Source organism: Xiphias gladius, chromosome 1 (assembly GCF_016859285.1).
Source record: "Xiphias gladius isolate SHS-SW01 ecotype Sanya breed wild chromosome 1, ASM1685928v1, whole genome shotgun sequence".
NCBI lineage: Eukaryota > Metazoa > Chordata > Actinopteri > Istiophoriformes > Xiphiidae > Xiphias > Xiphias gladius.
In genome coordinates this window covers 13,728,280-13,750,226 of record NC_053400.1, presented here as the reverse complement: position 1 = coordinate 13,750,226, position 21,947 = coordinate 13,728,280, and the positions used below count along the sequence as shown (strand labels likewise).

The following is a 21,947-nucleotide window of genomic DNA, read 5'->3' as shown; positions in this document are numbered from 1 at the left end:
TCTCTCAGCCTCCGACTCTCTGTGGTGTCACCATTTAGTCTATCTCTACCTGCTCTCAATGCTTTATCCTTTTCAACTTTTCTCTGTCTCCCTCTCTACATGATTTAGACATTGCACTTGTTTCTATCTCGGCCTTTCTTCTCTCTCTTAAGTCTGCCTCAGCATTTCTCCCTCTGTGATGCTTTGTCTGTCTCCCTTTCTCTGTCATTTTCAATTTTCCAATTTCATTCATTTTATTGGCATTACCTTTAAAACAGAAAGAATACATAATATAATGCACTCTACTTGTGAGGACACCCCTCCCCACACACACATACATGCACGTCTGCCTTCTTCCTTACCTGCAGCTCTCACTCTGACCTTTTATTCAAGCGTTTTTCGCTCTCCTCTCCTCTCATCCTTTCTTAGTACCTCCTTCCTTCCTACCACTTCACCTGAACTGACCGCTATGCATTGTTGGCTGCTTCCTCGGATATGCACGCACACACACACGCACACAGACACAGACACACAGACACAGACACACACACACACACACACACACACACACACACACACACACACACACACACACACACACACACACACACACACACACACGCAAGAATTCTTTTTTTGTTCACACGCTGCTGCTGTGTGTCAAGTCTAGTGTGCCTCCTGTTGTCAGGTGCTGTTGGTCTGTGTGTGAAAGTACACGTGTGTGTTTGTGTGTGCCATCAGAGTGAGTTGGAGCATAATAGTTGAATAGAATAAGGTCAGGTTGACAGTCAGGCAGACAGATGATGTGGGGCACATGACCCCCACACCACACCACCTTGTCTTCACTGTCTCCTCTCCTTTCCTCTCCTCTTCTCTCCATCACAGTATAATCACAGAAACTAGACAATAGAGAGACTTCTCATCACGCCCACCCCACTCCACAAAGCTACATTGACTATAACCGTATGTTACACCTAAGATGGTTTGTGCGGCATATGCTGTAGGAAACAACACACGCTCACATACATGATGGAAGAAGCAAAATCTTTGCTGCAAACTCGAAGCCTAACCAGCTGTCACTGTCCTCTGTCTGTCCCTCTCTCTCTCTCCCTCCTTTCGCTGCTCTCATTCCATTTTCTTGTCTTAATAGAGACTTGTGCTGCTTTGAGAGACCCAGCGGTCGGTGCGAATGATGATGTAGGAAGTGTGAAGTGAAAATCTCAAACAACACTTACACGTCTCATGACTTATGAATCAGCGGCGCCTCCGTCTCTTCTCTTGCTCTTCTTCTGTGCCCTAAAATTAATTTCTTTTTTAATGATATTAAACATCAGGGAGAGCGCACAGTGAGGTGTTACAGGACAGTAGGCATGGAGGGGGTAGATAACCTGTGACAACAGTCAAGAGATGAGCTTAAACATTAGATAGCAGGGGGTTCATAGTTTCCCCACCAGGGTGCCCACATTAAGCTCAGTCTCAGACTATTAAAAAATTTGAGTGAGGATATCTTCAGAAAATCCCCAGGAGGGGGCTTAAGTTTAAGATATGAAATTTATGCATGTTTGTAAGAAAGTTTTGACATGACTTGTTGGTTCAGCATCAGGAAAAAAACCAACATTTTATTTATTGAGATTCTGCCCAGCTAAGATCCCATAACGCACAGATAAAAACAATTACAATGAGACTTTTAGATCATTGTGTCTTTTTTATGTCAAAACAACAACCTAGACCATAATACTTGTGATGATGGTAACTTTGTATTTAATTAGTTCAAGGAATCTGCGAGAAGCCATGCTGTGTTTACCCAGTATCAGGCAGAAAGCTACTGTTGTTTTTAGCAGCACTAATGTAAGACCACTCAGAGCAATGTGTGTGTCTGTGTGTGTGTATTTGTCTGTGTTTAAGACTGAGTTGGAACCATTTAAACTCTAGTCAGGATATCAGTATGTGATGTTGTAACTCTATCTGCTCACTGATGTATTGTTCAGGTTCAAAATAAAGGTGATTGATGATGATTTCTATTCTTTTGGATTAATGAAACCGACTACTCCAATTTTCAGCAGCAAGAAGAAGACTGTAATCTATGTTTAAGAAACATACTGTATACAGTGCAGTGCATGTATGGAATGTAATGTCTAATCTAATCCCTATGCTCCTGAACGACTGAGTAATATTGTTTAAGTTTTGGCCAGCATACGTTCAGTTTGCATGACGCTGTCCTTACCGGGTCATCTTTCAACAATATCCGTAGCCAAAGCAGCACATTGGCAAAGCAGCAGCTTTGGTGCTTCACCTATATCTGCACAGGATGCTTTCAGGTACAGTACGGAGTTTAGCCCTCTTGCATTTTGGCAGTGCTCAGAGCCCAACACAAAATCACTGTAGTTACAAGTGTAAAATGGAAGAAAATAAATGTAAAGCTTAAAAATGAGGTATTGCGCAGGTGGAATGCAGGCCATTTTGCGACCTGTGTAGACAGGTATGTTGCAGATATTCCCTTACCTTCCAAATGTAGATACTGATTCGATAGTTTAATCCCATTTGAACCTTCCAGAATTGGCTATTAACATTTGTTGTGTAATAACTTTGAGTCTACTTTACGGATGCTCTCCTGAAAATGTATTACCTCTGAAAAGAAACTACTGGGAAACAGTGGAGAGCTACCAGGTAAACCAAAATCCTATTAATACCCGGCAGTACTAGCCATGGCTTATTCATCATCAAATCCAGTGTTTTTACCACACAGAGAAACGTAAAAGTATCTGAATATTTTTCATCTTCTAAGGCTCATTTGGTCAGGCGAAGATTAGCAGATACCGAAAAAAGCACTTTGTGTGCTGAGGGGTTGAATATCAACACAACCTGTAATTATGCTCATGAGACTCAATAAGGCTGTTAGCTGGTGTGAAATAAACTGTCTACATCTTCTTCTCTTCTCTTTTTTCCTCTTCTCTTCTCTTCTCATCTCGTGTTTGTCCATTTCAACACATTCTTGAATGGATACAACAGGCTTTGTGAATGGAGCCCTTACAAAGAGAATACCAGTCACACATTTCTCTTTATTTTCTCCTCTCCATCATCCTTCCTCCCTCCTTCCTTCCTTCTCCTTGCTATCATCTCTTCTCCCCCTCTATCTGACTGTGCTATCTGAGTGGTTTTCATCTCTTTGTGGGAACGCTCCCTCTCTCTTCTCTCTATGTGTTCATCCTGGGAAAGCTCAAGTGCAGCAAACACATCTCCAATTGAGGAGTACGAGTCATGTTTGACCACGCTGTACAAACCCCTGATCACGTCTCATCACTCTAGTCCTACACCGCAGACTCAACCCAGAATCCCCCACTTCTGACTTGTTGTCTTTTCTCTCCGTCTTCTTCTTACTCATCTCTTTTCTGTCTACATTTCACAAACAAATATTAATTTACCTGTCTGTTTATGCGTCTGTGGCCTTTTATCGCCTTGGCCCTGTGTACTATGTAATTGTTTTCTAAAAAGACATGTTTGTGTGTATAATATGAAGGGGATGTACAATTTGACTTAAATGGAATTTGACCTTCCTCTTTGCTGGGTCACTTATATCGTATAAAATTTCTGAATTTGTTTTTGGACCTTTTTAGTATCTTAAGAGGAAAGACCAAAATGACTGAAGGCTTGCAAAAAAAAACCAAAAAACATTTTTATAGTTTACATTAGAATACAGGCGAGATCTAAGGGGGGCAATTCTCAGGAGCTGAAAAAAGTATGAGCAAATAGACAAGATCTCACATTGATGTTAAAAGAAGCTCAGTTAGGTCTAGAAGAAACTGGCTGGACAACATGAAGTCTTTTGAATTTTCATCTTACCACCCTTTCCTCTAGGATTGCATGCCCTCTGCCTGCCAATAATCTATACTGAACAATATTTCAAAGAGAAAGTTCACTGTCCTTGGATATGAAGCCTGCAGCGCTGCCAGAAAAGTGCTTCCCCCTCCCTTGTTCTTTTCCATTACAGTTTTTTTTGTTTCTCCAATATATCCTCTGCTCTCCAATGATCCCCTTTTATTAGCCTCTGCTGTCACCTGACACTTTTGTTGATCGCACAATCTATTTGTCCTCTTACAGTGATTGTGGTGGAAAACACACAGTCACTCACTGACAAACACAGGGACACACACGCACTCGAGGTATCATGAACATGTATCCTACACTGTCAAACACGCGCTGATATGCTGATTTCATGATCCTGGAAAAGCCCTCCATTGTTGTGGATACTATAAATAAGAGTTTAATCAAGAGTCTACTGTAGCTGTTGTCTTTGACTTTATGTAGTCAGCACTGTTGGCTGGCAGACTCTCTCTCAACTGTCCCAGCCATAGTCATCTACATAGGAAACCATGACGGAGTAGAACTTGAAGCAAATAGACACAAACTTACGCATATACAGTACATTAATATGAACAACAGCAAAAACATGCATAGACACACGCTAACAAATGCAGGGAATGCATGAGCACTCATATTCATGTAGATAAATCCATGCAACAAACATGCACAGACAAACAAAATATAAGCCAAATAGTCAGGAGAGAGGAAACACATACCGATTAAGTGGACATACAGAGATTCAGTATTTAATGTACTGAATAGGTTTCTCTTGCTTTAGCTTTTCCTCATATGTCTTTTCTGTCAACATTTCTCTGTCACTGTGTTGTTTCTGTTTGAACTCTGTATTAAGCACTCAAAAGGGCAGTTATAACTGGTGTACGTGTGTGTTTGTGTATGTGCGTAATTAATTCACATGCTACTGGTGGCTTATTGTCTCCTCCTTGATTTAATCAATACCTCTCAGTATGGTGTGTCATCTCGAACTGGTGATTTCTGTGTTTCTTTCTATCACTATCATATCTTCAATCAACTCCACAGCATTAGCATTTTATCTTGTTTTCCATGCCTTAACCATGCCTCCCAATTCACTTTTTTTTTTTTCATTACAGTCAGGTGTTCTGCATATATTCCATTTATGCATTTAAAGAATTCTTGCCAGGCTGGGCTGGGGTGTTATGGCTCAGCTACGTAGCTATACTTTAATAATAAGTCTCAGCAGAGATGGGGCACATGCTGTATGTCTGCTCATTAATTCCTCTGCTCTATGTGTGTTTCTTGACACCAGCCTGATATCACAGCTGGTTAGCTACCCTCAGGTAGGACAGAATGAACTAGGTAGAATCCGCACACTGGTCTGTCAACTTCCATGGCTTTAACACTTGCAGGACTCTTTTTTTCAGTCTGTCCCACTTATAGATGCGCCTGTTCGCTTCAAGATAGCCAAAGTAGTTTACAGGACGGTGGTGTCCTAATGTGGCCATCTATCATGCAGTTTGTTTGATCAAACTGACCATGTTCTAAATGCTGATTCAGATATTTTTTTCCACCTTGCCAAGAACAATTCTGAAGTAAACATTGAACACATTCAGTATTAAGTTTTTTTTATACACACATAAAAAATTCAAAGATTGTGCATATCAGCACAAAGTCTTATATATTGTTTTATTTCTCTCCATAAAGTTTCCATGTTTGTGAACTTCTATAGTAGTAAACAGAATTACAATCAGCTGAAGTCATGACATTTTGTAATTGGACTATACTGTAGGTGGATGGACATCAGTATTAGAATGTGCACGCGAATGGAGGTTAGCGATATCATTTTTTTTTCCTGTTTCTTTTTTAAACTTTGAATCTGCCTGAACGAAAAAGAGTAAAAAGGAAATAATATTCAGATGTAGATGGCTCCAAAGCCAGAATCATATTAGCAGACACAAGGTAGTGGAAAAAAGGCGTCTTCCTGGCGTTTATCCAGGCACGATCTGGGTTTGGAGACCTGCCACGGAAATCAGCACCAATGAATGTTTGTATGGAAGAAACATCTCTGGTTTAAGGGAGGATGTATCTAATTATTGGTACAGGGAAACATTTAGGTGACTTCCTCAAAAATATACTGGAAAACATTGACACTCATTGAAGGGTATGTAGAAAAAATAACACCTATAGTTAGAAAATATATGTCCATTTATTTTTTCATTGTGTTTATATGAGTGTGAAGCAGGGAAACAGCAATTTACAGTTGATTGAAAGTGCCAAAAAGGTTACCAAAGGTTAGTCCTTTCATTTATAACAGCCATTTAATGGTCAGGTCAGAAGTTAAATCAATGTCCTAGACACGTTTTGATATCTAGAGCTCCAGTCGATCCAAAATGAAAAGGATGGGGTCATGACATCAACCATTTGATTTTCCTTTATCCTGTCTGCACAGAAGAATCCTGATAAAATGCTGAGGCAATGTGAGTCACCCAGACATAAGGCTGCTTTTGTGTGTATGCCTGTGTATGATTAGTGTTTCTTTGGGTCAGATGAACACTTCCCTCTATTGCAGTTAATCGATTAAGTCTGTGACTTTTATCTTGGGTTCCCACTCTCTTCTTCTCTTACCTACTTATGCCCCTTTCCTTTTCTTTCCTTTTCCCCCTTTTTCTCTCCTTTCCCTTCCTCTCCTTTCCTTTCCTTTCCTTTTTGCTCGTGATGGCAAGGGAAGGGCCAAAGCATCTAAATGGTCTCTTGTGAATGAAGTGAATTGAGACAGAGCTCATTGGCATGCACGAACAGCTCCCATAAAGTAACTACGCATATCAATCATGCTCTGAGTGACTTCATGTTCGACGGGATTCATGACCTTCTGTGGGATTCTTCTGGCAAGATACAGTACTGAATAACACACACACACACACACACACACACACACACACACACACACACACACATACAATGGTGCATGCAGTAACACACGCTCACATTTCACCAGCACACACACACACACACACACACACACACACACACACACACACACACACACACACACACACACACAAACACACAATGGTGCATGCATGAACACACGCTCACATTTCACCAGCACACACACACACACACACACACACACACACACACACACACACACACACACACACACACACACACACACACACACACACACTCATTCACCCTTATAGCCACAATCACACATGTGCTGCTCAGCACTCCGTCAAGCTGTCACTGTGGTTTGACACCAGCTCTCCTGTCTCATCATTAGTTTTAGTGAGAGATGTTGTGTCCCCTCAACAAAAACAAACATGGCAGGTGGCAACAAATCAATTAATCAGACGAGGCATTTGCCGATAGTTATGTTTCACTTACAACTAATGTGCATTGAATGTCTCAGAAAGTTTCCAATAATGCTTGGGCAACACTTTCAATCAGCATTCCCCAGAACAGCTGTGATCGATGAATCATCAGAGTCAGATAGATTGCTGTCAAAACAGCAGCTTTCTATGACTGATGACCGTTGTCCATGCTAACTGAATTGATGCATCTCCGAGCAGGACACAACTCTGCAGCAGCATTTGTGTTAATAGTGTCTTCCCATGTTTTTTCTCTGCTATAGGGTCTTTGGCCTTATTTAGGCAATTGATTCCTGTACTCTTTTGTTGCCTTTTTTAGGAAAAAAAAACCAACTAAATTAAAAGAAAAAAAATCTGTATTATCAATTTCGTGAAACCTGTTTCAGTTAGATAATTTTACAATTTAATATATTCTATCTGGAGTTGAGAAAAGAATGACAGTTTTGAATAAAGTACTCTTTAATCAAATCAGATTCTGTCCCTGCTTCTTTTTCTCAGTCTCATTCTTTCTGACTCTCTTCTTACCTTCACTGATACTCCTCTTCAACTTCACCTTTTTCTTTCCTCTTTCTTTTTCGTATCGTCCATATTTCTGTACTTCTCGGGTTCTCTTACGCTTTTGTGCCTCCTTCCTCTCTCTTCCTCCTTTTTTTGCTCATCCTCTCTCCCTCCTCGTCTCTCTCTTGCCTTTCTTTCCTCCTCCCCCCTCTCAGCCTCCCTTTCTCTATTCGATCAGACAGTTGAAGCAGCCAAGCTGCTGTAGGCGAGAACAGACAGAGGAGCTGCTCTGTCCGACCTCCGTCCCTCTCCAGAGAGGCAAACTAATGCCGACACACCAATAAGTTGTAAGGAGACAATTATTCACCATTTATATATCAGCTAGCTGCGAGCTCAGTGCAGCATACCTCCATGGATCCCAGCTCTGTTACCATATAGTGTATTTCATGCTTTTGTCCTTTCATTGGTTACGTTTTCATTGATTGATTGATAGAGATTTTCATCGGGGAATATGTAGCCTAGAGATTACAGTTTGGTCGTTTCTGGAAGATCATTGGTCAAATGTAAGCTTACTAAGAAAATGTGGGAGGGAACTCTCCCACATTTTCTTAGTAAGCTTACTTTTGATGAAGACATGATCTCCCCTCCCGCAGCAACTGCTATCAATGTGCCCTTCAGCAAGGGACTTAACCCCCAATTGCGACACTGCATCGGCTCTGTGCCCAGCGGATAAAGACTGTAATTATACTGGGCAGCTCCCATTTGTGAATGTGTGTAACTGCATGAGTCTGACGCTGAGCGTTTGCTGAAAAGGAATAAGTGTGCACAGACAACCCGCTTTAGTTAAATAATGATTAAATGTGCGTTTTCTTCTTTATTACCAAAACTAAATCACTTGGTATCTTCTATATCTGAGAGAGTAGCATTTAAAATCAAACTATCTGTTTAAACTAGCCTGTTTAAATGCAAAGAGCTGCTGCAAGAGTAATGTAGTATACTGTGTATATGTGTGTGCACACACGTGCCTGTTTTGCAGTATGAGTTTGAGAGTGTGTATTTGCATGCACGTGCATGTGAGTACATGATGGAGAAGAAATGGCATGGTAAAGAGTTCTTTCGAAGAGTAATGGAAAAACTGATGGAGCAAATGATTTACTGCTCTATTGACGAGCTCCTCAAACATAACAGTAGGGAGTATGAAGTCTCATATTCAAACAGGGATTAGATCACATTATTTCTACCACATTTACAAACCGACACACACTCACTAAAATTCATACAAACAGAAGAAAGTGTATACCAATAGGCATGGTGGGAATCACCACGTGGGAAACCACACATTCTCTTGCTTTCTCTTTTCATCTCTAAAACACCCACTTTCAGAAAACAAGGAAAAACAATGATAGCTGAGCAAAAATACTGAAAGGAATGTTTTCAGCTGTCAGTGAGGTGTTGATATGCATGGGTGTTTTCTTAAGGTCCCCAAAATGCCCACTTTTATACAAGGAGGCTTAATTTTCATTTTATACTCAGCCTTTGAAGAGATTATTATAAGAGTGTGGTTGTTTGTGTATTTACCTACCTGGCTTGGGAGCACAGCCAAAAGACAATGACACAGGTTTTTAAATACCCACATGGATGCAGCCAGAACTGAATCTGGCCTATAGTCATTTACTTTGTCTCTCTTTCCTTTACTGTTTCTTGAGATGAAGAAACAAAATCTTTATCTAGTAAGGTGGAAATGTGATTAAAATGTACAAATGTAAGTGGACGGGCACACTCGCAGTATTCCGATACCTTATGCTATTAACGACTCCAGCTTGTTCCACGAACAACAACACACAGAGACAGATTCTGAGCCTTCTCTTATCCTGAAGTTGATTTCTGACTCCGGATCGTGCTCTGAGTTGTTATGTCTGATCGAGTTGAAGTTTAAGGTGAACAGGCTGCCCACTCCCTTCCTGTCTGCTCAATGATAACAGTTGTAGAGAACAGTGAAGATTTGTTCTCCCTGTGAATCGATGCTAATCACATCATTGTAGAGCCCAGTCCCCCACACCTCCTCTAGAATTTCACACTCCTCTCCGGCTTTTTCCTCCTCCCCCGCTGCTTCTCTCGCTCTGTCTCTGTCTCTCCCCTCCTCCCTCCTGTCTCCCCTCATCATAAGGGAGGTGACGCTATCTGAGGCTACTTGCACGCAAGCCAGCCCTCCTCATGGTTCAGTGCTGTGCAGACTCCAATACTGTAGTTGTCGCCATTGCAGGGAGCTCCCATCATGCACCTATCATCCATAATTTCTGCAGCTTCACAGCCTGTTGTTTTTTCAGTAATGAAAAGTTGACCTGAATATGGTGCAAGGCAATATGTTGAAGATCAGTAAGAAGATTTGAGACAAGATCTTGCTTTGACTTTTGGTTATGATTATTGTGAAAAGTAAATATTGTCTTTTTTTAAATCCTCTGAGACAAATTAACAATGATTTCTGTTACTCGCTTAACCATCATATACCATTTGCTGTAATCATCGGTTCTTATGTGTTTTCTTTATGTAAATCTTCTGAAGTCATTAGTGTTGTCACATTAATGATATGACGGAATCGGGTTGATTGTTAGTCAGTACTACTGGTTTTTAAGGCCCCTTACACTGTGCAATTTGGGGTCTCCAAGACAAACGTCCACAATTGATGAACAAACGTGGTGAAATCGTTGGTCGTGACAGTGGTCCCAAATTTAGAGTTTTGTCGTCCAAAGAGGAGCATCAGAAATTTAGGACCAAAATCCCACAGTATGACTGTTGCTTGGCCCCAATTTTACAAACCAACCAATCAGAATACAACACAGAATGTCAGAGCCAAGCTAGCATAATGCTGCTGCTAAAAACATATCACCTCAAACTCATTTTGCAAAATTGAGAATTCATGTTGCAGTCCCCTCCTCTGCCTATTTTCAATGGTTATCCAGGCTTGTTGTGCCATTTTTTTTTTTTTTTAGTGTCTTAGCGCTGCACTTCATCAGGCATTCACTGCACCATCTGACATGCCTCAAAACTGAAATCCTATAGTCTGACTCAGATTGCCACCGAGACTTCATTAGACCCATCTTTTACTGTGAGACATGTGCTTAACTTGTAGGTTTGCAGTCTATATTGTATAAGACAAAACCTCTGTCCCAAAGTGAAGAATCAACTCTCCAATAAATGCCTGCATCTCTGGTCAAACAGTGACACATGTAACACTCCAGCATTTTGATAAAAGGATTTGTTCATGCAGATGCATGAGTAATGTGATATATTTATTTATCTGAGTCATTGATACTAGCACTAGTATTATCCATACACCCACAAGCAAATGACCTTTTTTCTGCTGCAGAGATGGTACTAAATATGTAATGTGGTTTCTCTTCCTCTGTGTTTGTCTGTATATGTGTATGTCTGCATGGCTACATGCCTGTCTATGCGTGTGTGTGTGTGTGTGTGTGTGTGTGTGTGTGTGTGTGTGTGTGTGTGTGTGTGTGTGTGTGTGTGTGTGTCCATGCGTTCACTCACAGCTCCAGCAAATGCCCAGATTGTGCACTCAGGCGCAGCATGCAACGTCAAGGACGATAACATCAGTGAGAGAATCTACACCATCAAAGAAGGAGACACACTAATGCTTCAGTGTATCGTTAAAGGACACCCGCGACCACAGGTAAGCTCCAAAACCGCCTGCTGAGAATATGAGTACCAGCATATTTGTTAATGTATTGCTTTAACATATATGTTAATGCTGATGCTGTTATCCGGAGTGAGTTTTGAGACTCTTACTCAAGGCCACTTGGACAACAGTGTTTCTAGAGGTTCAGAAAACAACCTGTCAGCAATCCAACATGTTATCCTCAATATTGACTATATGAACATAGCAACTGATGGATGGAAAGACAGCTTTTCAAGTGTTTGGTCAAATTACACACAGACATTTATAATATTTAAAGCGATTTAATGAAATGGTTTATTCAAACTAAAGTTGTCTGAGAAAAAAAATGTGATTTTGGCATATATAAATAAATAAAATTACATATAATGCTATGTATATAAAAATAGAATATAATTCAGTAGAATAATCAACTTCACATTGGCTTATTAGTTTTTTCTATATTGATATTCATATAGGTAATCAATCCAAGATAACTTCCATCCTCCAGCCAATCAGAGTTAAGTACTGTCCTAGGTAGTGGTGTAATCAGTGAGTCTTGACCAGCACTTAGGTCTGCCTCTATCTTTAAAGAATTTCATATTTGCAGGCTTCTACTTAAATCTTGCTTGATTGTAAATGTAGGTGTCAGATTCAAGCTAATATCCAAGCTAATCTTCATATCTCCCATTATCTGGACACAAATATAGCAAAGCCCAATGTCTTAACAAGCTGTTGATGTCGTTATCACGCATGAACACCTCCTCAAATCTGCCAATATTTAACTTTGTTTACATGGCGTGCATGTTGGGGCAAAATATGCTGGTCACTGAAAAAAAACTGCAGGCAATGTGGACACATTCTATGATTATGTACAAAACACGCCCTGACCTGGCTAGCATAAATTATACAATGTATGCATGAGCCATTACTCATATTCATTGTGTCAGTGTGCTTCTGTTTGTGCTGAGTCACACAGTCTCCTCTTTTACTCGCCTTACAGTGTCACTAACCAAAACCATGTCCTCCTCCAGCGTTCTAAGGTGGACGATAGTTTCAGTTGGCTTTTACCTGAGTCCTTTATGTTGTTATTGACACCTTCCGTACATTTGGTTAAGAAAATTGTTAATATGAGTAGGGGCAGCAGTATTTAGAGAGATTTTGCTTTGGACTGGAATGCAATGGGCTTAATTCCCTAGAGCAGATGGTAAGCTAAATCTGCTCTGCTCGATGTAAATGGTTACTTACAATTAACTTACAGTTTGCCTTTTAGCAAGGTGAACTGTGCAGCTGCACCAGCGGATCTTTAACCTGTCACATATGAAAATATAATACAAGACACAAGGATCATGTATGAAATTTAATGCAAAAGGCACTATATGATAAATCACAGTATGAAATTATTTGCTTTTCAGTCCATACATTTACATTTATATTTCAGTGTGTCACTGAATTGCCTTCTGTCCTTTTAAACTACACTGGAAAGAAGTGAAGGAGAACAAATGCTATTATACAACAGCTCAGACTGGGAAACACATGCTGCGTTTGGAGTGCAGCTAATTAGATGGTTTAAAGAAAAACGTCTTTTTTTTTTTTAAAGACACATTCGATATATATTTGAGCATTTAATCACACACACAAACATATCTGAATATACATACATACTATATATGCATATGCAAACAAACACACAAAAACACATTTCAATGCGCAAGCGATTAAATTCAAACAAACACAATCACACACACACACAGAGCAGTACACTCAGCTAACAGCGGACACATCTGGTTTCCTGGGTTGAACTCCAGCGAAACATTTTGGACCAGGGTCTGTAGGTAGGTTTGCGTGCGTGAGTATGTGTGCATGTGTTTGTGTGTGTGTGTGTGTGTGTGTGTGTGTGAACTTATAGAGCTAAATGTAAAATAAACAGAGGTGACTGTGAAGGGGTTGTGTATTTTGTGTGTATTCGTGTGGGAGTGTGTGAGGTGAGAAAAGCAGTGTTCCCCACGGGTGCACGTCCACTGGCATCACATCAACATGAATAAAACAGTGCCTGTGTGTCTAGGCCTTGTTTTCTTCTGTTTGTGTTTATGTGTGTATTGACTCCATGTATGTGTGTGTCTGTGTGTGTGTGTGTGTGTGTGTGTGTTTGTGTGTGTGTGTGAGAGGCAGTTTGTTTTTTGTGTGATTGTAGATGTGAACTAATTCTGTATGTAGCTGCAATATCTGATTACAAACCCAGTGCTGACCTAACCTGCCTGTACTAACTGTGGCTGTCATTTCTCCCTCATTTGAACCAGCCATCTTTTTCTGGCTGTCTCTCTCTCGCTCCCACACACACACACACACACACACACATACACGCACGGAAGCACACCGCATATACAGCCCATGTGCCCAAAAACAAATACAGGCCAACTTTTAATAAAATTTTTATTTTCACCAGTGCTAGAATAATAATCATTACACAAAACGTACTTGAAAAAACACAGTACACAAATTCATTCCCCTGGAGCAGTTCAAAGATGTAGGAAATTGTGTCAGTGATTGCTTGTTCTGTGGGTTGGAGGTGGAAGTGCATTTTGCATAATGATCACATTGGTCACATTGTCAGAATGTAAAATATATATAGTGCACCAGCAAAACTTACACTGCCTCTGGCAAAGAGATACTGGTTGAGTGAGTGTGTGTGTAAAATGTGTATGTAGACACACACTAACAAACAAATTCAGATCGACACCAACAAAAACAGATAACAGACTCTGGCGAAGAGTTGCAGCAGTGAAAACATTGCAGTTCCTAATGCCATCGAACAGGAAAACTGAGGTAGAGAAAACATATCTTGATTAAATCATCACCATATCAGATCAAAACTATTTTAGAAAGTTTACAAAGATATTCATAAAACAAGTTTAAGAAAAGTCGGCCTTAGAGGATATATTTCCCTAATTTGATAACATTTAGAGAAAACAAAGATCAACTGAATAATACCTGTTCAATCTATTTGTCTTGACTTTGGGATGAGTATGACGGTGTATAATGAAGAAAAAAACTCAAGGTCCACTTACTAGTTTTTTTCTAACTTTCAAACACATCTCATGGTCGTCATGAGTGAACGGAAATCAATCAGGTATCGTCTCGCAAGTTGTCATTATGTGATATGATGATGTGAAATGACACCTGAGCCAGTTCTAAATGCTAATGAAGAAAGTGAGATGTGGTTGAAAACTAGTAAGTGGACCTTGAGTTAAGATTATTTTGTCACAAATTTTTTAGATGTCATCCTTAACTGTGTCACTGAAATAATCCCTCAACCAGTGGCGACTTTGACTGCTGTAAGGAAAGCAACCAACAATGTAACGCAAATGTATTTTACTATTCATAACATATTTAGTCCATGTAACCATGGTGTCTGTCTAGCCTACAGGAGATTATTTCTGACAATCTCAATTTCACTATTTCACTATTAAATAGTTTAAGGTTTTGTTTCCTACACCCACAATGCATTACCCCGGGAGGCAGCACATGCATGTGTGTAAATACAGATTCAAACATACAACATGTGGTAATATTTCATGTTAGTCTTGAATGCAGCGCATATTGTTGACAACATGTGTCAACGCTGTCAACGAAGAAGAAGTTGAAGGCTGTCAAGTACAAGGGGGCTTCACACACACACACACACACACACACACACACACACACACACACACACACACACACACACACACACACACAAACAAACACATAAACACGTTGACACATATACACACGTAAGAAGAGAGACAGCGAGAGACAGAGATAAGATAATCAGGACAGGGTGAAACTTTGTAAGGACAATAAAATAGAAATCGAACGATGAAAGTCTACAGTGACACCGGAGGAATGAAGAAAGGATCAGTGATATGAGATAAGAGATAAGAGAAAAAAAATTGTGATAAAGAAAAAGGAACGATTCAAAGTCAAGATAATCATGTCTGCCTATCTCTGTGTGTGTGTGTGTGTGTGTGTAAAATGTGTATGTAGACACACACTAACAAACAAATTCAGATCGACACCAACAAAAACAGATAACAGACTCTGGCGAAGAGTTGCAGCAGTGAAAACATTGCAGTTCCTAATGCCATCGAACAGGAAAACTGAGGTAGAGAAAACATATCTTGATTAAATCATCACCATATCAGATCAAAACTATTTTAGAAAGTTTACAAAGATATTCATAAAACAAGTTTAAGAAAAGTCGGCCTTAGAGGATATATTTCCCTAATTTGATAACATTTAGAGAAAACAAAGATCAACTGAATAATACCTGTTCAATCTATTTGTCTTGACTTTGGGATGAGTATGACGGTGTATAATGAAGAAAAAAACTTAAGGTCCACTTACTAGTTTTTTTCTAACTTTCAAACACATCTCATGGTCGTCATGAGTGAACGGAAGTCAATCAGGTATCGTCTCGCAAGTTGTCATTATGTGATATGATGATGTGAAATGACACCTGAGCCAGTTCTAAATGCTAATGAAGAAAGTGAGATGTGGTTGAAAACTAGTAAGTGGACCTTGAGTTAAGATTATTTTGTCACAAATTTTTTAGATGTCATCCTTAACTGTGTCACTGAAATAATCCCTCAACCAGTGGCGACTTTGACTGCTGTAAGGAAAGCAACCAACAATGTAACGCAAATGTATTTTACTATTCATAACATATTTAGTCCATGTAACCATGGTGTCTGTCTAGCCTACAGGAGATTATTTCTGACAATCTCAATTTCACTCATTTTACACTTTGAATGGTAAACTTAAACTATTAAATAGTTTAAGGTTTTGTTTCCTACACCCACAATGCATTACCCCGGGAGGCAGCACATGCATGTGTGTAAATACAGATTCAAACATACAACATGTGGTAATATTTCATGTTAGTCTTGAATGCAGCGCATATTGTTGACAACATGTGTCAACGCTGTCAACGAAGAAGAAGTTGAAGGCTGTCAAGTACAAGGGGGCTTCATACACACACACACACACACACACACACACACACACACACACACACACACACACACACACACACACACACACACACACACAAACAAACACATAAACACATTGACACATATACACACGTAAGAAGAGAGACAGCGAGAGACAGAGATAAGATAATCAGGACAGGGTGAAACTTTGTAAGGACAATAAAATAGAAATCGAACGATGAAAGTCTACAGTGACACCGGAGGAATGAAGAAAGGATCAGTGATATGAGATAAGAGATAAGAGAAAAAAATTGTGATAAAGAAAAAGGAACGATTCAAAGTCAAGATAATCATGTCTGCCTATCTCTGTGTGTGTCTGTGTGTACGTGTGTGTGTATTAGTATTTTTATCTCAACTTACACAGTGCATGCATTACTACTATCCCATTTTTGTTGTAACCCTCAACTGGATGCTAAAATCTTTTGAAATTGTACAAATCTGCCAAAAATAAGTAAATAGAAATCACCTACAATCACCAGAAAAGTCAGCTAAACATACATCTTCCTTGCCTATGAGCCTAGAATAGAATAGAATAAAATAGAAGTGAACAGTGAGTGCTGACCCCTGTCCCAGTGCGTTCTGCTGGAGTAACACACTTCAGCATTATGCATTTGGTCCCATTGGGCTTACAGAGTTTCCACCGTGCTCCATTGGCTGTATTGATAACCTGATCCCTTTCACCCCAGCTCTCCTTCATCCATCCTTACAACTTTCCACCTTCTCCTCTTCTTTACACACATGGAGTCCTACTTCTGTCGCTGCACAAACTTGCGGTGTCTGAGGCAGTTTTTGTTTTATATTCTTTGGCCAATGTGAACAAAAATAAAAACTTATAAAACCCCATTTTCCTCTGCCAGTGTGTATTTTACTGGTCTTTGCTACTCATTCAGAATAGAGACATAATACTCAAATCAGGAAGCTCAGGGGACCTTGGGATGAAATTAATCAGTGACATTGACCTGTAGGAGCTTACAGCAATTCATGCCTCAAATGCAATTATTCACCACTCAATGTGATGTGGTTAGCTTGCATATGTTTATGCAGAATTGTACAGAATGCCGCCTCCTTGTGCTGACCGAATGCTTCGTATTTGGTAATTGGCTGCCTCATACACTTGATTCATATCTATGAATGTGTATTCAACTGCAGTGTAGCAAAAGTTCTTTGCGTATTTAAAGTTCTGGCCAATTAGCAGTGATCTTGGACAAATATGTTATGTACATTGAAAGTGTCATTCAAAAAAAACTATGCAGCATATCCAAAGGAGATCGGTCAGTGATTTCAAAGCCGAGGAATATCTTAATAAACTGTAGCCAAAACATTTTAAAAAAGTGTAAAAGGTAGTTGTGATAGTTTTCATCTTATCTTTGAACAGGGCTCCCCATTCTTTGGCATATTCACCTCATGACGTTGAAAAAGAAATGCAACAGTCATACAGCCAGCAAAAGTGAGCTATGTCTTTTTTCCCTTTTTCTGTTTTCACTGAGAAGTTTGCATGGGCCTCGAGGTGTTGGCAGACACACAAGATGTTCAAGTCTTCTGGCTGCCTTGTTATTATTTATGGGTGTACTCCAGTTTCACGTGAATGTCCTCATAATGCTCTCTGTATTCACCCTTCAGAGAAACAATATGCGTAGAGATTTGTGCCGACAACATTTTAATACATTTATTGATAAACACACCAACTGCAAAGCAGACCACAATGAGTCTTTAAAAACATTATATTTTATTAATCAGATAAGCTGTTTCATAGCAGTTCAGAATCTTTTATCTGTGTCTGGTTTCTAGCTTTGGGAGAGCTGTTCCCGTCCCACATTTTGATGGGTCTATTTAAGATCATAGGAATATGATGTATGTGATCTGATTGGCACTGGGGTTTTTTTTGTTTGCATTCTCGTTCTAGATGTATAACAGGAAAATAATTTCTTACTGTGTATTATTTTATTTTTAATACAGGCAACATTTTGCTTGCAAAACTTGAATACTTGTCCTCTCGGACTGAGATGATGTAGACTTTCCCATCCACTTTCCTCACTCCTTCCCTCTTTCGTCACCTCTCAGAAGAAGAAGGATCCAATTTAGCCATGTGAGGCCAGCCCAATAAATAGCTGCTTTACTGAGAATGAGTCTGATTGAAGATTTATCCAATCCTTTATCAAGACTGATTGTTTACCTTTGTCTGAGCTAGATTGGATTGAAAAGGGAGCTCTTGCCCTGATCCATACAGAGGAGGTAGAAATCTAATCATTTCTCTCTCTCTGTCTGTCTTTCTTTGTCTGTCTGTCTTTCTTCCTCTTTTTGTCGCAACCTTTTCCCCTCATACTGTCTCTTTCTTTGCCTCCCTGGCTTTGTCTTTCTCACTCTTCACATCTGTCTTCTCTATGCATTTCTTTCATCCTTGTCTTATTTCTCCCCATCTCCAAACTGATCTTTTTTTTTCTTCACTCCCGTCTCTGTCTAGCTCTCCTAATTTTTCCAGCTCCTTGTCTCTTTCTTTATTTCTTTTCAGTTTTCTCTCTCTTCTATCTTTTCTATACTTTAGACCAACTGCAACCAGTCACACATCAAGTCAGAAACAGTTACTTCAGCTGAAGTAGCAGCTTGGTTTGGGAAAAGTCAAATTGGTGCGCCTATTTTAAAAACATACCAGCTGGTTCAAACTGAGGTTTTTTTTTGTTTCATGTCAAATACAACTTTGGACCATTTTAAGAACTTTGATGCATTTCAGTACACAGTTTAAAGGCTGTAGGCAACAGGGTGAAAGTGCTAATTTCATTAGTGAAAACTATGATGAAAAATGAGGGTTAATGACCTATTTTTCACGACAAAAACGACTAAAACTAAATACATAGTAACTTTTGGAAAATGAACTATGAAATGTATTACATTTTTTGTAAACTAATAAAAACTAAACGATAATGTGAAAGACCAATGAATGGACATTTTAGTGCACAGTGTTATTCAACAACCTACATCTGTGGAATCACACACTGTAGCTCCTTACTAGTAAAACAGTTTCCTCGCTGCCCAAGATATCTCTTGTTCAGAAGATGATTTAGCCACTTAACCTGTTGCACTACTATTAATAAGCAACATTTTGCAAAGTTCTGAGTCTGTAAGTAATATTATCTGAATCTACCTGTTCTTGGAAGAAACAGATTTATGGACCAAATTCATCTACACTCCAACGAAAATTAGACAAGAGGCGGCAACAAAACAGCTGAGACAAACTACGAAAACATGAAGGGAGCACGATGACATATCTAAAAAGTTAAACTAATGTAACTATCAGGTTCTCTCGATGTGGAGGTGATGTTAACGTTACTTTCAGTTGGCTATCTTTAGTGTTGCTATCAGGAGGAGTGAGTGATGTCGGCACTCCATCTAAATCATCCTCTACATGTTAGTTCAACAAAGATCACAGTATTGATGTTATCTGATGATATAGCGTCTCCTCACAAGCTAAACCCAGAAAATGAATAGTATTTTAGTGAAGTGAGTGAATCCAGCTTCTGAAAGACTCACTGCTCTGCAGTGAACAGCACAGGCGACTGATGTAATGTTAGGTAGCAGGAACGAATGTACTACATTAGATTAGAGAGATCGATTCTGTTCAAACAGATCGAGTTTGGAAATGCTAACTGGATTTACTGAGGTGAGTAAGTCTGTACTACTGCAGAGCAGGGTGACATGGACACCTTGCAAGAGACACCTGTAACCATGGTAATGGTACACAAAGATGGCAACAGCTGGTGCCTCAAAATGCATTGAAGACATAAAAATCAAAAATGCACAACGAAAATGAGACTAACATGTCAGTGACGAAAACTAGACTGAATGTCTTTAATTTTTCTTGATTAAAACAAGACGAAAACTGAAAAAATCAAATGACTCAAATTTCACTACAACTAATAAACGTTTTTTTTCAAAAGACTGAGACTAAAACTGAATCAAAACCAGCTGCCAAAATTAACACTGCAGGATGAGGCAATGATATGCAATGATTTCCTTCTGTGCTGTCCTCCTGTCAAAGTCACTGGTTATATCCCTGAATATTTTAAGACTCCTCAAAGAAAGAAAGAAATACAGAAAGAAAGAAAGAATCAAAGTAGAACAGAAGAAAAAACCTTAGTGTGAGAGGTCACCTAGAAGGTGCCTGTAGCATCGCTCAAGTTAACTCCAGGGACAGCGGGGCTTTTAGTTAACAAAGCACTGTAGTCTTGCTCACAAAGCTTTTCTTGTTACACACACACACACACACACACAAACACACAGGCACACTCACACGTACACACATAGGCACACACACACTCACATGGCTTCTTCAGGAGCACAATAGGAGAGTAAATGGTTTTTCTGAAAGTGATTCCTACCTCCTTATTATTTATTCATGGGTCTGCTGGTCATTGCAACCTTGAGACCGGCATATGTGTGTGTGTGCGTGTGTGTGTGTGTGTGTGTGTGTGTGTGTGTGTGTGTGTGTGTGTGTGTGTGTGTGTGTGATGAATTCTGTAAGAAAGGAAAAGGTGGAGAGAGCTAGAAAGAAGAAGTGTGGGAAGGATGGAGGGAGGGAGATGAGGGTTGCGGTCTGGAATGTGGGTTTGGATTTCTGTCCTTGAGGGATGAGTGGAAGGCGATCGATAGTGAGGCTGAAATCAAGGCTGATCGGGTGGCAGCACGAGGATGCATTGGCACTCAGCTGGAACACGACCTAGACGCAAACAAGGTCACTGCTAGACCCCTAAGTGGTTGGATGGACAGAAAGAAAGAGGAAGAAGAGAGAAGAAGATCAAGAAGAGTGGGGAGGGGGGTCAGAGGCTGAACTTGCAACTGAACTATTTTTCATTTCCCAGGTCTTTGCTGTGATAAATCAAACGTGGCAGCAAAATGAAGGGGAAACAAACAGAGATGATGGAGGAGAACGACAGATATATTGTATATACTAATGGAGTAACATGAGAAGAACATGCAACATCTGTAGACGTGAAAAACCATAACATTTATGGTCAAGCTTATTTCAGAATGAGAAAGAGAAAGCAGGAAGAGAGAACCTTTCACTTGCTTTGATGATGCAACTCCCATTTAAAGCTTTAGAAGAAAATGATTCAATGTCTTAAATAAAACCACAAGATGTTACAACCACAGCCATATTGTTGCGTACATGAAATGTGTGAGTGTTTTAGAGTATGAATGTAAATAAGAGTGGAGGTGAAAGAGAAAAAACGAGTATACAAAATAAAAAGAGACTGGTGAATACGGGTGATGAGTACAGCACTGTGCAAGGACATGCTGACCACTAACAAAAGAGACAGGATCAAGACATGAGGATGAGCTGGCAAACTGTGTTTATTTTGTTCGTTTTCCATACTAAAGAACAGATGAAAAAAAAAAAATCTATGACATTTACCTACATGGGCTTTCCAGGAATGTATGCCTGCTATGGAAATGGAGGTAGAACATCTGCTACATATCCTTGGGCGATTCTGCATCTTGTGTTCTGTTGTTCATTCAGTATTTTGGGAAGTCATTCTGTTATTATACTACATACAGGCACTTTTATAT

At 39.7% G+C, this 21,947-nt stretch overlaps 1 protein-coding gene across 1 annotated transcript in view; it reads left to right on the top strand.

The window, feature by feature from the left end:
* LOC120793263 (MAM domain-containing glycosylphosphatidylinositol anchor protein 1) overlaps window positions 1-21,947 on the top strand; it is a 167,065-nt gene that overhangs the window by 33,757 nt on the left and 111,361 nt on the right. Inside the window, exon 3 of the mRNA XM_040133168.1 lies at window positions 11,231-11,370. Coding sequence (XP_039989102.1) covers window positions 11,231-11,370 — 140 coding nt within the window. The remainder of the gene's footprint in view (window positions 1-11,230; window positions 11,371-21,947) is intronic.